The sequence below is a fragment of the Terrapene carolina genome, unplaced genomic scaffold, assembly GCF_002925995.2.
Source record: "Terrapene carolina triunguis isolate 2854851 unplaced genomic scaffold, T_m_triunguis-2.0 Scaffold210, whole genome shotgun sequence".
NCBI lineage: Eukaryota > Metazoa > Chordata > Testudines > Emydidae > Terrapene > Terrapene triunguis.
This window is the reverse complement of record NW_020664561.1, coordinates 16,577,960-16,593,933: the sequence shown is the minus strand read 5'-3', so window position 1 is coordinate 16,593,933 and position 15,974 is coordinate 16,577,960. Positions and strand designations below refer to the sequence as shown.

At 44.2% G+C, this 15,974-nt stretch overlaps 1 protein-coding gene across 1 annotated transcript in view; it reads right to left on the bottom strand.

Annotated features, from left to right (window-relative positions):
- The window catches only part of LOC112103403 (hemicentin-1), a 345,952-nt gene that overhangs the window by 152,683 nt on the left and 177,295 nt on the right, over window positions 1-15,974 (bottom strand). The window contains exons 20-27 of the mRNA XM_026655607.2: window positions 15,616-15,728; window positions 13,047-13,206; window positions 12,276-12,450; window positions 8,947-9,074; window positions 5,124-5,396; window positions 3,788-3,883; window positions 3,105-3,299; window positions 706-836 (exon numbers count right to left, since the gene is read on the bottom strand). Coding sequence (XP_026511392.1) covers window positions 706-836; window positions 3,105-3,299; window positions 3,788-3,883; window positions 5,124-5,396; window positions 8,947-9,074; window positions 12,276-12,450; window positions 13,047-13,206; window positions 15,616-15,728 — 1,271 coding nt within the window. The remainder of the gene's footprint in view (window positions 1-705; window positions 837-3,104; window positions 3,300-3,787; window positions 3,884-5,123; window positions 5,397-8,946; window positions 9,075-12,275; window positions 12,451-13,046; window positions 13,207-15,615; window positions 15,729-15,974) is intronic.

The following is a 15,974-nucleotide window of genomic DNA, read 5'->3' as shown; positions in this document are numbered from 1 at the left end:
GGCAATATTATAATTTGCAGTTGTATGATAATCAAATCTCCTTTTTAGTCTCTTTGTTGCAGGGGTTAAAATACTTGTCCTTCTTTGTAAAGTGTTTTGAGATCTAAGATATAGATGATAAGGTTTGGGGGGAGGCTGAGGCTAGTTTTTGGAGAAGGCTTGAAAGGTGCTTTTCTGTTGCTTTGATTTAATGAATGTGTGAGTTAATTTATTACCTGTGCACAATTCAGTGGTCATCATTGTGAGTTATGTGACCATATATTTAATTAGTTACAAAGGTACCCAGTGCTTTGTGTATGCATGTTTTTATTGTTGCTTAAATCTAAGGCCAGGTCAACACTACAAATTTCTGCTGGCAGAAGGTATGATCCCTGACCAAAATAACTGTGTTGGAATAGATGCAAGTTATATTGGCAAAATTGTGCTTTTACCAGTATAGCTTGTTTCACTTGTAAACGGTGGTTTTACTACACTGCTACACAGCTTTTCCAATATAATGTAATGATATTCCTATACCAGTAAAGCGCTACTAGTATAGACATACCCTAAGTAAATAAATATATTTTATTTTATTTAAATGAGCTCTCTTCTCAAGCACTCACCAAAAAGGCTTTAGAAAGCTAATGTGAAATCTGGTGGAATTGGCTTTTGTACATTTACAGTCGTTTCACTTAATTTGCCATGAAATCAACAAACATTGCATACCTGGACATCATCTTTATACCATGTGATGATGGGAAAGGGGTTGCCTGACACTTCACAGTAGAGATTCACAGGCTGATTAACCACTACAGATGCATTTGTCACCTTTTCTTGATCTTGAATTTCAGGAGGAACTATAATAAATTATGTTAAGCAAAGATTTATTTAATCAAAAACGCCATGGACATAAACATGTAAAAAAGCAAAACCAACATGTTGTCTTAAAGTTCTGCACATTATTTTCATCATGTCAGGTTTTTCTTTATAGCTGGTATTTATTAATGCACATGTAATAGCTTTATGCTATAGTCAAGTGTCTGTTAATGTCTGTGTCATCAAACCTGTGTTGGAGTAAAGGGGTTAATACCTCATATCAAACTGTGTTAGGTTAAAAGCTGTCTCACTGTACAAGTTATCAAAGGTAGATTACAGTGGAAGCTGTGTACAGTGAACTCAGATACAGCTAAATACAATGTAAGTCCTAAATCGTTTCAATGAATTGCAGCATTCCAATTGCAGTTCCATTTAGTGTGACCCTTCTCTGGGGATGAAGATTTTCTTTGGGGAAAAAAATGATTTCATTGCAAGAGGAAGGGATCCTTTTTATAAAGAAGTCTCAGTATTATTTTAAGAAGAAGAGAATGTCGAGGTTAGCCAGGTGAGAGGCTCTCTAACTAAGATCTTACTTTGGCACTTTCATCAGGCTGATACTTGCTAGACAGGATACAAACTCCAATAGAACCCTTGTCACTTAGTTTCCTTCTTCCTATTGGTTTAAGTATAATCCTTTATTTTAATTTGACACATTGCTAATAATAATCATGGTTGACCCAGCACAGATGCACTGTGGGAAAGGGTGTAAGGAAACCCTTCCTCCTCTATGCTCTCGGGAATGAGGGAGTCCCAACTAACAATACTGGAAGTGCTCAGTGTCCCAGAAGGGGCCTACCTCCAGGGGGTTGGAGAATCACCATGATTCTGGTCCCTCACATTGTACACTGACTTGTGAATGCAGAGCTGCACTGGAGGAAGTATACGCTACACCTTTTCCAGAGGTGTAGCAATGGCCACTAGTGATCACTCTCTCTACAAATGCAGCTGGAGGCATGATGCCTGCTCCTGTCCTGTATAGGCATAAAGGGAAGTTACTTACTTTTGTAACCAAAGTGCTTTGAGATTTATGGTCCCTATCTGTATTCCACTGTGGGTATGCATGCGCTCCACATGCCAGAGACTGGAAAATTCTTCCAAGTAATGTCTATTGCTCTGTAGTGTCCCTTACTCTCCTCGTAATCTCTGCCAACGGTTTAAGAGGCAGTGCAGACCAAATAATCAGACATGATCCAAAGCAGAGGGGAAGGAGGATGAGTAGTGGAATATAGATGGCGACCATACATACTGAACATTTCCAGTTGCAATAAGGTAAATCATTTCCCTTTCTTCTTGGAGTGATGGTCCATATGTCCACACATATTCCAGTGTGGGTAATTCAGAGAGGATGAGGTTATGAGGATGCAGGTGGTATAGCTGCTTGTAGAATCGCTGTCCCAAAGGAGAATTGGACCAAGGTGTAATGTCTCATGAGTGTGTGGATGGAACTCCACATTGCTGCCTTGTAAATATCAAGGAGCAGCCTGGAACCCCACAGAGCCTATGGTCTATAGGGAAAGCAGGCAACATCCTAATGGATCCCATGGTAACTGCACTAGAAACAGAGCTGCCTATGGTGCTCCTCTGAAAGAATGATACTGAGGGAGCGAGGTAACCATAGGCTCTCTGCGCATGCCTGTGCCCTACCTCCCCCTGCTAAATAGAGTAGAAGACACAGAGGGGGAGTTAACACTGCTTGGGGCTGTGTTAATTCCTGTGGGAATTTCCTATTGGAAATAAACCAGGTTAGGATGGAAGTACACTACACAGAGTAGGTGCTATGACGGTCCACTGTCTCCTGATACATGCTGTAATAGATCCCCTACCAGGTGGTGTGGTAGGAGCTTTGTGGGGTGGGGAGGGGAGAATGTCATGGAGCAGCTGCTTCTCCATTCTATGCTAAGTTCTTCGAGCAATGACTCCCCTCTCCTGCAATAATAGAGGGGCATATCTAGCACTTATTCTATAAGCTCTTTGGGGGCAAACACCTGGTCTTTTACATGTTTACCAAGTGTCATGTAAATTTATAGTTGTCTACAATAATCATTTGGTTATTTGTGTAAACAGAAGTTGGTTCTGCATTAAGCATAAGTAAACAGAACTAACAATCAATCAGGTAGCTACAGGTACAAATACTCAGATTTGCTCCCACAACTACAAAAATGCAGGCACACATTGTGTGTGTGCAATTTACAAAAACAAAGGAGAAACTGTCCTTTTGAAAATTACCCTTAAGAGCTATAGTTATTTACCATGAACCTTCAGATTGTATTTTCTTTCTGTGCTTCCTGCTTCATTCACTGCTAGGCAGATGTATTCTCCATTGTCGTACGGTGTAACTGAAGCAATGATAAGCAGTGTCCCATCCTCCAAAATTGAAATGCCTGGCTCATTGCCAGTCAGCTCCCTGCCATTACGTAACCATTTGATGACAGGTTTTGGGGTGCCTAATGAGAGAAATTTATAGAACTTCAAGAGACTTCTTGCTTAATTTGAAAAAAGAAGGATTGATATTACTTTAGAGCAGTGCATGGGATAAAAATGTACAGTAAGAAAAATCTTTGCTGCAGCTTCTGTAAATCATAAAACACACTGCAGTTCGAACTGGCACAACTGGCTAAAAGGGCTTGGGGACTGAACTCTCCTTCATGCTTAGAGGTAGTCCCTGCCATTCCAACCATTGGGCAATGCGAAGAACTCTTGCACTGTCATTGTCCTACAAAAATATACTACCTAATTAGTTAAATTACTTAGTATCAATGGCCCTTTTTCTTACTGTTAAGGTTTTTTTTTATTTTAATATCCTGGTGAGATGTTGTATTTAAGAAGGACTATACATTTTTACCTTTCCAGAAAACACCAAGATGCATTGCAACTATGAGTGCCTAAGAGAAAAAATATAGTTATCAGCCACAATGGTTACAGTGTTGCACACCTTTTGCTGGACATGGAAATGCAATGCGTTGATTTGCAACTCTTTCTTGAAATGGAGTGTTGTAAGGAGGGTCAAGATCATCTACTGTAGGAGGTTCTAAAAGAAAAGCAGAAACAGAGTAAATAATCTTAGTCCCTCCTCTCAAATGTCAAAACATACTATGTACACAGGCAATTTACACCTCTTTTTTCCTTCCCATTCTCAAATGGCCTGATTCTCATATCCTTACACACACTCAGTAGATGGTAGTATTCCAGCAGTCCCATTTATTTCACTGGGACTACTTAAACAGTAAACTATGACTCTGTGTGAATTAGGATTTCAGAATCTAGTCCAAATTGGTTTGCTCTGACAATTGCTATATTTACTCTGAAGGCAGAGGATGTTTCTGCAAAATTTGATGGAAATTGGACAAACTGTTTTTGAGCTACAGATCATTAAAAGAATTATCCTGCTTTGAAATTTTGATTCTTCTCTTAATGTTTCTTTGTCTTCCTGTAGCTCAAAGACACCATCATACCCATTCTGACTTTCTGTCTTCCATTTCCTTGAAAATTCACGTGCTCGGTGTATCTGAAGAAAATAGTTCATAATTAAGCAAAGTTATTAACATTTTTTGTTGTAGATTGTTCTGAACCCAATCCTGTTTCACTGTTTTAAATAGGAATTATGGGCCAAACCCAAAGCAGTGTTAATGCTCAGAATATGGGCTTTAAGACCACTATAAAATGAGAAGTACCCCCACTGGAGTCAATGGAATTGTATCCATGTAAAGCAAGTAAGTGAGGGAAGACTCAGACATTATATTTGCGTGAACATGTTGCCCACTGTTGGCTGTTTGCATTTTAAAAGGAACAAGAATCCTCCTACATGTACAGCTAACAGACCTGTTCCTTTAGCTCAAGTGACAGAGGTTTGTGTTTTTGGAGCACCATAGTTAAGGCTGATTTTGATCCTCCTTGTAATATCAACCAACCACAAGAAAGTCCCTTTCAAAATTAAAAGAATTAAAAAGTTTTGTTTTGTTTCATATTTTTGCAAACTATCTAATGTTTCTTTGTGCCTCCCCCTGCTCAAAACAATCACATCATATTACTGCATTTGAAACGTATGTAGATTTTGATATTGGGTCAGGCAGCAGTGTCATTAGTGATATGTTTCCTAAGTAGGATCAGTTACAGGTCAGTGGAATCAAAGATCCTCTGAAACACTGAGTCTACCTCTCTGAAAGTGCAACAGTTTATCTTCCCCCACAACACAAGGTATATCATATATTAAAATAAAGCTACACTTGATCACTGCTGTATGTCCAAGACTCAGGCCATGTTATAAATACCTTGAACTTGTATCGTTATCTCCAATTCATCACTGCCAACTATGTTACTAGCAACACACTTGTAGATTCCAGAGTCTGAAAGCTGGACTTTGCTGATGCTCAGTGTTCCATCCGGATTGCTGATATACTGTCCTCCATCTATTAGCATGGTATTTCTGCCTTTGAACCAGGTGACTGTTGGGGGAGGGATCCCTTGAGCATTGCACGGTATATCAACTCTGTGACCAACTTGTACTTTCATAACTCGAGGCCCACGTTGTATCTTTGGAGGAACTAGGCAAGACAAATAAATCAATGGTAATGAGAAAAAGAAGATCTGGCAGACTATTCATGGAGGAAATATGGTCAGTGTTATCCTTTTAGAAAATACCTTTCCCTTGCCCAATGCAATTTAATGTCCCTAAGTAACATCAAGCAATCAGAACTGAATGTTCCTGAAGACAAGATTTACAGTACGCCATTGCTTAAGTCATTTGGAGACTCAACATTTAAAATCCTAAAACATTATTTCCAAAGAAGTATTGTACCCTCATTCTTCCAAGCACATTTTAAAGAACTCCTGGGTACTGGCTGCCCATAGTACAAAACAATTCAAAAGTTTTAAGATAAAGTCAATTACATTTGCTCTTTAACATTCTAACTTCCTTCCTCTTAATCCCAACTATGTATGGGGGGAGGGATAGCTCAGTGGTTTGAGCATTGGCCTACTTAACCCAGGGTTGTGAGTTCAACCCTTGAGGAACTGGGGTAAAAATCTGTCTGGGGATTGATCCTGCTTTGAGCAGGGGGTTGGACTAGATGACCTCCTGAGGTCCCTTCCAACCCTGAGATTCTATGTTTCTAGGCTAAATGCAGACAAGAAGATAAAATGTGGCTGGAATAGATTTTTGCTGATCGCAAAGAATAAAAGCATGGTAAATCAACATTATAACGGCCTTGCCCCAATGCTTTTCTTTATAGGAATCACTAAAGATAAAAAGACTCAAGTAGGGATGCAGATTTGTCATGGAAATTTTTAATCAAAAATAACAGAGCAGCCACACTAAATGTAGTAAAAGTCATGGGTTTAGTGACTGTTCCTGGATATTTGATAAAAAAGGCCCCCGATAAATAAAATTCAACTATATCTCTTCAAAATCACAGCATCTCCAGCATCACCTTCTGCTCCAGTACTACAACCCTAATTCCAGCCTGGTGAGGAGGAGAGGCCCTGGGGAAGAGAGTGGCTTCGAGAGAGACCCCACCCTGCATTCATCCTGGGCACAGGCAGTGGTAACTCCTGTGATCCATGGGGCTGGGCTCGGCTCGGGGATTGAGAGGGAGCCTGCCTCACACACACCTACAGGACAGGCAAGTGGCAACTCCTCCTGTGTCCCATGGAGCTGGGCCTGGGATTGAGAGTGAGTCCACCCTGCACTCACCCTGGGCAGCAGCAGCTCCTGTGCCCAGCAGGGCTAGGTGTTGAGAGCAAGCCAGCCCCATGCTCATCTAGGGCATGGGCAGCCATGGCTCCTGGGTCCCAGGCCTGGTTCCCCACTCCAGGCATTGTGCCTTGGCACACTGGGTCACAGCGCCTGCTGCCTCTCTGCTGAAATACCGTTCACTCAAGTTTGGCCCAGTCACGGCCCTATCACGACATGGGTTGAGGCTGCAGGATGAGTGTGAGGCAGGTTCACTCTCCGACCCCACCTCTTCCCTGGGCCTGCCCTCCACATTGGCCAGTGAGCAACCCACCTAGAGCCTTCCTACATGGAAGCTGTGGACAAAGAAGCCATGGTATCCATGACTTTTTCACCACCATGACAAACTGCAGCCCTACATATAAGGAATCTCTGAAACAATTAACTGTTATATTCATGGCAGAGAAGTTAGATAAAAAGAGAGAACTTAGATAAAATAATGTATATACTCATGCTACTACTTTATTTCTTTGAATTCAGAACAGTAGCACACATGAACCCCAAACCAGAGAAAGACAAAGCAGGCTGCTCTCTAAAACAGAGAGGCACAACTCACCAATGTTCCCTCTAATTTTTCCTACACATGTGCGGAATGAATTTTGTTGTGCACCAATATGGAGTCACATATCACCTCCATTTTGGTGCACATAACAAAATTCATGTGGCAGGGGTGGGGCTGAGGGGTTCGGAGTATGGGAGGTGGCTAAGGGGTGGGGCAGAGGGTTGGAGTGCAGGGGGGTGAGGACTCTGGGGTGGGGCTGAAGATGAGGGGCTCCAGGCTGAGGCAGAGGGTTGGGGCGCAGGAGGGGATGAGGGGTTTGGGGTGCAGGAGGGAGCTGGGGCAGGGAGTTAGGGTGCGGGGGGTGAGGGCTCCAGCTGGGGATGCGAGCTGGGGATGAGGGTTTTGAGGTGCAGGCTGCCCCGGGGCTACGGTGGAGTGAGAGGACTCCTCCCAGCTCTCTCTCCCCACAGCAGCACCTGGTCTGGCTGGGAGAGGCGCCCCTCCCCGCCGCAGCAGTTCCGAGGCTGGGGCTATGGAATAGGCACCTCTTCCCCGTCCGTGGCAGGTCCGGGCCAGCGCTGGGTTGGGGCGCCTCTTCCCCGTCCATGGCAGGTCTGGGCTGGGGTCAGGACATCTCTCCCCAGGTCACAGCAGGTCCGTCTGCAGTCCGGGACACCAGTGACGGTCTGCCGCTTTGGGTTCCCCGGGTGAGTCCGAAGCAGCAGACGGTCCCGCACCGGTGGCTAGAGGAGTGGCAGCAGCTGTGGGCTCCTTTCCACCCCCCCCACTCCCATCACTGGCAGGCAGCTGGCGGCTGTTGCCTGCTGCTGATGGAGGGTGGGGACAGAGAGAGGAGCCCTCAACCGGCCAGCTGACAGGAGCCGGGGGGGGGGGGGGCGCGAGCGAGGAGGAGCAGCCCTGGGCCAGCGGGCCTAGAGGCGCATGGGGGAGGGGCCAGAGAGGAGCCAGCGCTTCAGCTGCTGGGCTGCAGCGCAAGTGAAGTGGAGGGCCAGGCCACAGGGCCCCTGCTAAGTGTGGGCCTGGTGCCATTATAAACCCGGTACTGTCCAGGCCGGGCTGGGTCGGGGCTGGGGGAGGGGCACCGTGGCAAGTCCGGGGCTAGGGGAGAGGCATCTCTCCCCGCCACTTAATAGGCTGCTGCATGGCCATGCGACTTAGAGGGAACTTAGCAACTCACCCCATCTTTCTCTAGGATGGATGGTTACAAACTGACTGTGATTCCATGTTTTCCTATAGAGTCCTGCAGCCTGCAAGCAGAACCGGGAACACACCCCCCACACACACACACATTGCTTGCAATTCCAGCACACTTCTCAATATACCACATGAACAAGACTGCAGCCCTTGCCATTATAATACTTACCAGTATCTCAACATTGCAATGGAGTCTGTGCAATTTTTTGATGCCCAACTGAAATATCATTAGTTTTTCCACTATACTATACCACCATGAGAAAAGGCAGGCAAGTAGATTCTGTGTGCCCCCTGGATTGGTAAATATTAATGAAAGTTTTGTAAATATTTGTGGACATTCTGGCTACTTTGCATTAGAACAGCAGTTCTCAGCCCATAAAGCTCCGGTAGTTCAAGGAGGGCAGACTGATCATATGGTGCTATATTTCCTCCAGATTTCCACTTTCTAAATCACATTAAGAGAAGAGAAGGAAGTAGGTTATGTGATAGCAAATGGGAGGAGGGTGTGGTCCATGTGATATTAAATGAGACAGGGAGATGCCTATGAGAGGTGGTTCACCCTATGAAAAAGTTTAGGCACTTCAATTCCAGTTGCTTCCTTAGTATAATCTCCACAAGGGATTATTCTTGTAGTCAAATAACTCACCATATACATTTAGCTTTACTGACTGAGTCACATTCCCAGCAATATTTGTGGCCACGCAGATATACATTCCGCTGTCTGAAACTCGCGTCTCAGTGATCTTCATTGACCCTGAGGGAAGGAAGGTGTGTCTGGAAAAATAGGAAACATGTATAACTGTATAAATATTTATTGAGAGAAGAATGAGCTTTACTTAGACATTACTAATAAATACCATGAACCAGGGCCGTTCCTAGCTATTCTGGGGCCCTACACAGCCCCCTCGCGGGAAGAGGTGGGGCGGGGGCAGAGCAGGGGTGGGGGCTTTGGGGAAAGGGTGGAGTGGGGAGGGGGGTTGGGGCGGAGCAGGGGCGGAGCCATGGGGGTGGGGCAGGGGCTGGAGCAGCACGCAGCTGCCCCAAATTTCCTGGTGCCCTACTCAGCTGCGTACTTTGCGTATGGGTAGGGACGGCTCTGCCATGAACTAAAATAATCCTGTTTAGCATGACATTTCGTTCAGTTGAGCAGGTTTTTATTTAACTATAATTGTGATTTATCATTCCTAAATTTTTCCTAACTCATTACTGAATCCATAAATTCAGAATACAAAGCAAATCATCTGAAACATGGCAGGATCCACAGGACAAACTGTAGGTGTTCCAGATACTCACAGGACTTCTTAAATCCTGTTATTTTTCTACTGGAAACAAACTTTTTGAGGAATGTGTGATTCATGGGATTGGTAATAAGATATGTAACCTTTCACGTAAGTCACAGGCTCCAGGTCAGCCCAAATCAGCAGCAACAGAAAGTTGCTATTAACTGATTGCTCACGTTTAGTCCATTTGGTGAAGTCCACTTCATCTAGGGAATAAGGATGGTCTTGTGATTAAAGCACTAATCAGAGAGTCAGGAAGGCTGGGTTCCATTTTGCACATCTGGTTCAGTGACATGAACAAGTAACTTTATTTCTCTGTGCCTCAGAGTAGAATGAGGATAGTAATACTTCCTTACTTCAAAGGGATGATGTGAACAAAAATGAATATGTGTGAGTTGCTACAGCAACCATACAAAAATTTACAAATAAATTCTCTCCCCATACACAAGAGCACTCATTACAAAAACCACCAGCACAACTGGAATTTCTAACTGTTGCAGTCTCAGGAGAAAGGGCAAAATCTGAGGGCCAGACTTTGTCATTAAGGCCATGTCTACGGTGTGCAGCGTAGGTGCAACTACATCTACAGGCCACAGTGAAAAGCACACCCTGTTGACACTGCAGTGTGTAGCTACAGGTATCAGTGAAAGGCTCTGACAGAGAGGGGAGGCAGCGGTGAAAGGCTTCAGCTGCTCCCCACTGCCAGACCCTTTCACTGCAGCAACAGGACATGCTGTGGCAGAGGGGAGGCTGCAGGGAAAGGCTGAGCCACCGCCCCTGCCACAGCCTTTCTCCACTGCCAGAGCCTTTCCCTGTGGCAGGGAAGAGCTCCAGCAGGAGGGAGCTAACAGCCTTTCCCTGCTGTGGAGAAGGGAACCAGCAACAGGGAGCTTCCCTGCTGTTCAAACATTTCCCTTTGGAGGAGGTAGTCTCCAACAGAGGGGAGCTGCCAGACCCTTTCCCCGCTGCTGGAGCCTTTTCCTGTGAAGGGAAAGGCTCTAGTAGCAGGACACTACAGCACAGACAGCAGCATAGACAGGAGGCATGCTTTGGGCCAGTAAAGAACATGTAGGATATGTACCCCAGGTACATACTCACACCTTTCAGCCATGTCTTTACTGGGTTACTCCATGCCTCACCATCTATGTTACTATTTATATCCGTACTAGGGGGGCTGTGTGTGTATGGATACTACATGCCACTGAAAGAATCCTGCAGTGTATATGCACCCGAAGGCACTGGCCCATATTGGGGGCTGAGACTTCACCCCACTGCGTGGCAGTCTCTGGGAGGTTCTAAAAGGGCACAGCATGCTCTCCCCTATGTCTGGCCAGCTCTTCTGGCTGGTGTGGTGGGGACAGGTCCATGCCCCCTTTTCAGGTGGGTTGGGGCCCTGATGGTGTTAGCAGGCCCTCTATTCAGGGGAACTGAAACTGTGCCTACCCCTTAGCTGGGGATACAGGGGGAGAAAATGCCTCCTTCGGACCTCCCCAATCTTGTACAACACCACAAGAGTGGGGGCACAATCTGGCCCAGAATTAACTTGGGGAATAAACCATCTCAGCCCTAAAGATGGTCCCTGCACATAAGGACTGAGGTACCTTAACAGGGCATCATGAGGAAAACTTGTACCACTGCTGCCCATGCTGTAACTGATGGGCAGACAAAGAACTTAAGTCTCCAGGGCAGCCAGTTCAACACTTTTCATAAGCCCTAAACTAATATGTTTTCACATTTTTAAAAGCAGCTGGAGAGTTTCTGAATCCAAGATACAATGGCAATAAGTAGATGCCTGCAACCAGTTTTAAACATTAACAGTCATTCATATTCTATTAGGAATTCATATTTCATATAATACAGACAATTCTCCCCATAACTCAGCGATGAAACATATAACCGTAAAATAAAATGGAACTTTTAAAGATTTAAGATCAAGCACAGATGATCAGTTCTGGGTGCCACCATAAAATAAATATTAAATCATAATAATGAGGTGTCTGTGTACAGAAGGCTATTTGGACTTGGCCTCCTGAGGAGTGAAACATTGTGCTGACTTCTAATGCTTGTTTTTGCTTATAAATGCATATTGGAGTACGGTATGTACTACCATGACTGAAATATGGCTTTAGTAATGTTCAGAGCTTTAAAAGACAGCCACGAGGATTAAAAGCTCTCTTTCAAATTGGTTTATTTACATCTATGAGTGTTTTGTGATACATGTTGTAAGAAATATGCTAGACAAAACAACACAGTATTGTACAGAATATAGAGGCCAACAAAGACCATGGTGGGATTTTAACAGGCCTGTAGAATTTAAGAGATGGATTTTGCTCTCACTTCTCTAACCACCCTCCCGCCCCGCCCCCTCCCAGTGTAAATGCAGAGTTAGTCCAGTGACCACAATAAACTAATTCTGGTGTTACACTGGAGGAACCAAGAGCAGAATCTGAGAGCCTGGGAAAAAATTATAAAATGCCAACAACAGGAAAGCCTAAAAAAATCAGTTCAAAAAGGTGAATAATGTGCTGAGTTTGGGAATGAGAATTTCAAATCCAGCTGACACAGAAGTACAGATTTTCCAATGCCTTACTCACTCATCAGAATGGAGCAGGCAGTTCAAAAAAATAAAAACTTCCAAAAACCTGAGAGCTTAGAAGAAATTGCATTTTGTTTTGTTTCTATCACATTTTGTTACCTTGGAGAGAATGGAGAGATAAGCTGCATTTCTTTGGCCCAGGTAATTATGGGGGGTGGCAAACTCTTCACCTCGCATGGAAGTGTGACATCTTCCCCTGCAGTCACTGAAATCTCTATGGGTTTGTCATATGTACCTCCTTGCTGGTTTCCAGGCCTGGACACTCTGGGTTTCACTAAAATAAAAAACATGTTAATAAAGTGAAATAAATATGTTGTCTATTTATACATGTGTAAAATAAAATAATGTGTTGTAAATTAAACTTTTTCAGATTAGACTATCCTACATCATATTCAGTATACAAAAATCCAAATTTATTTATCCTACTATCCTGGAGCATAGTCCAAACCTTCAGGTAAACAGGGTTTCAGATGATAGTGAGAGATGGTCAGAAAGCATCAAAAGGGGAACTCGAAGGGCTTCACTCTTCTCTCCCACAAGGTGTAATTCCATTAACTTTTGTAGAATTTCTGCCAGTTTACCCCAGTATAAATGAAATCAGAATAAGGCCAGAGGTCCCCAGTCAAAGAGCTCAAAGAAGTGAATGCCAGACAACTGTACAAACCAGACTGCTTTAAAGGAACCATACTTCTTGGAGCATAATCCCTTTAATCTCACTACCATGCAACCCTGGGGGCCACAATTAGATATTGGTTAATGGGAAGTTTGGTAAACCTGAGTTTCACTTCAGATTTTCCAACTGAGTGCATTTTGTAGTTGAAAACAGAGCTTGTTGGAGGCTAAATATGTTTGGTTTTAACTTATACTTACCATAAACAGTTAGTTGGACTTTCCGTGTTGCATAACCAGCCGCATTTGTTGCTGTGCACATATACTCCCCAGTCTCCTCTCCTCCTGGTGAAACTACATACAAACTTCCATCAGACCCAGCAGAAAATTTCATATTCCTGGGAGGAATCAGCTCTCCTTTCTGTGCAAAATAAAAATAATAATAAAAACCCTATGAATTTTCTCAGAAAAAATAGCAATGTACAAGTGCTTGATCAAATAGAAATCAAAGCTTCCAAAGATAAAATGAAGCCTAACAGAAACATTTAAATTATGAGAAGTATCAAACTTGTTAGGGCTAAAAGTAGCTTAGAACAGTTCATCTAGTCCAGGGATGGGCAAACTTTTTGGCCCGAGGACCACATCTGGGTGGGAAAATTGTATGCAGGGCCATGAATGTAGGGCTGGGGCAGGGGGTTGGGCTGTGGGAGGGAGTGCGGGGTGTGGGAGAGGATGCGGTGTGCAGGAAGGGGCTCAAGGCAAGGGATTGGGGTGCAGGAGGGGGCTCAGGGTGGGGGTGCAGGAGGGGGCTCAGGGCAGGGGGTTAGGGTGTGGGGTGCAGGAGGAGTGCGGGATGCAGACTCTGGCCTGGCACTGCTTACCTTGAGAGGCTCTGGGGTGGCAGCGAAGCACAACAGGGCTAAGGCAGGCTCCCTGTCTGCCCTGGCCCCGCGCCGCTCCCGGAAGTGGGCAGCATGTCTGGCAGTGGCTCCTGGGAATTGGGGTGGGGCAGGCAGCTCTGCCGCATGCTGCCCTCGCCTGTGGGTACCACCCCCGAAGCTCCCGTTGGCTGCCGTTCCCTGTTCTTGGCCAATGGGAGCTGTGGTGGGTGGTTCCTGCAAGCGAGGGCAGCGCACGTACCCCTCTGCCCACCCACCCACTCCTCCCCCAGGGGCCGCAGGGACATGGTGCCGGCTGCTTCCGGGAGCGGCGTGGGGTCAGAGCAGACAGGGAGCCTGCCTTAGCCCCGCTGCGCCATGGGGCTGGCAATTCTGCAGGCCAGATTGAAAGCCCTGATGGGCCGGATTCGGCCCGCGGGCTGTAGATTGCCCACCCCGATCTAGTCCAATCCACCACTGCTTCCTCCCCTCCCCTCATCTGAAAACAGTCATTGATAGGTACACCTCAAACTGCATCTCAAACGGTTGAATAATTAAACTCATCCCCCAAAATATGTTCCAGGTGTAAGGCCCCCTTAAGAGCTGGACTTCTGACACAGGCTAAGAAAGCACTCAGGAAGCTACTTGTAATGCACAATAACTTTATGTAACTTTCAAACTTATGAACAATGGTACATATTCTTATATGCCTTACATGTATTTATATTAACTATCTACAAATACTCATTTATACAGATATATGTCTCTTTTATACAGATTTTCAGCTTCACCTGTGTCATTAAAGTTGACTGGATAACACCAACATAATTGAGAAGAGAATTTGGCTCACTGTATATAAGTAAGGATCTGAGTACTTGATTTGGGACAACAGACTTCAATTCGACACTGCTGCTTTAAACTTTATGTTGAGGAATATGTAATATCCACATATTTGATATAATTCAGTAGGCCAAATTCTGCCCTTAATAACAGCAATACAACCTCCAGGCAATCCTACTGAAGTCAACAGAATAGTAACTGAGGGTAGAATGCAGGCCCAATGATTATAGCAGAGATGAAAACAAAATAGCTTGGATGCCATAAGAACTCTGACCCAAACGTCACCCGTATTAGGAATGACCAGAAATTCTGAAACATCTGGATAATGTTCTACACTGTTTCTGGGGCCACCCTTTGCTTCTCTTTTCAGCAAGCAATATGAGTGCAAGTGCAGGGAATCATAACAGAAAACCTTGTGAGCTTTCCATCCTAATTCTGGAGGCTCAAGAGATTTGGAGACTTCTACCATGTCTTAAATTGTCATTCTAATCTGAAATAAGACTAAAAAGACACCTTCTTACTCAAAAGGTCTGCTCCCTATGTGCATCAAGAATCATATTTAATAAGTTTAATGACAAAAATAAGCTTTTATTGCTTTTTACTCCCATTAGCCTTGTAAAGCCAACACAGCTGAGAGAGACTGAACTGGACTCTATTCCTTCTTGAATACCATGAACAGAATTGTTTACTGAGTTCCAATCAGTTACATAATGTCCCCCGAAGAAGCCATTATTACATACTCACTTTTCAGAGCAGAAATTCACTTTAAATAAGCCTCCAAAATGAATCTGAACTCTCAATCTATGGCAGTTTGCCCATCCCTAATTTTTCAAACCACAATAATTATATATACATTTTCCAAGGCTTTTTTAAAAAAAAGGATCCAGAGATAACCAATAAAGTCTTCCTAGCTTTTCAAAGTGTGGAAGCTGAATGTGTCGCAGCCAGAGAGTATTGCATGGAAAAACAGAAGCAGATACGAATAAAGAGTGTTTTCTAGGTCCCTTAGGATAGAGGTTTTTGGCTGCCTTCATTGTACATAGCTCCTGTTATAGCTAAATCATGTGTTCCGTTCATCTTTTAACATAAACAGCTCAAAGTTTAGAAGTTACCTTGGACCAGACGATGGATGGCTTAGGAACTCCACTTGCTTTGCACGGTAATGTTACTGGGATTCCTTCAATTGTACTGAATATCTGCTGTCCATGCTGAATGATAGGTAGAACTAAAAATATATACATACACACAGATACATATTTTAAACCATGGTATAATTATCACACTGTATTCTGTACCCAATCAACTGCTATTCAGCAAAGAAGACTCAATCTACATAAAGTGGGCCTTGAAAATACCTATTAGAATAGGAGTTGGGAAATTTCACTCTGCCCTCAATGACTCACAGACTTGGCGCTACCGCCCCTAAGGTGTGGTCTATAGTACAAAAATTACCTGTTGCTGACAATGACTG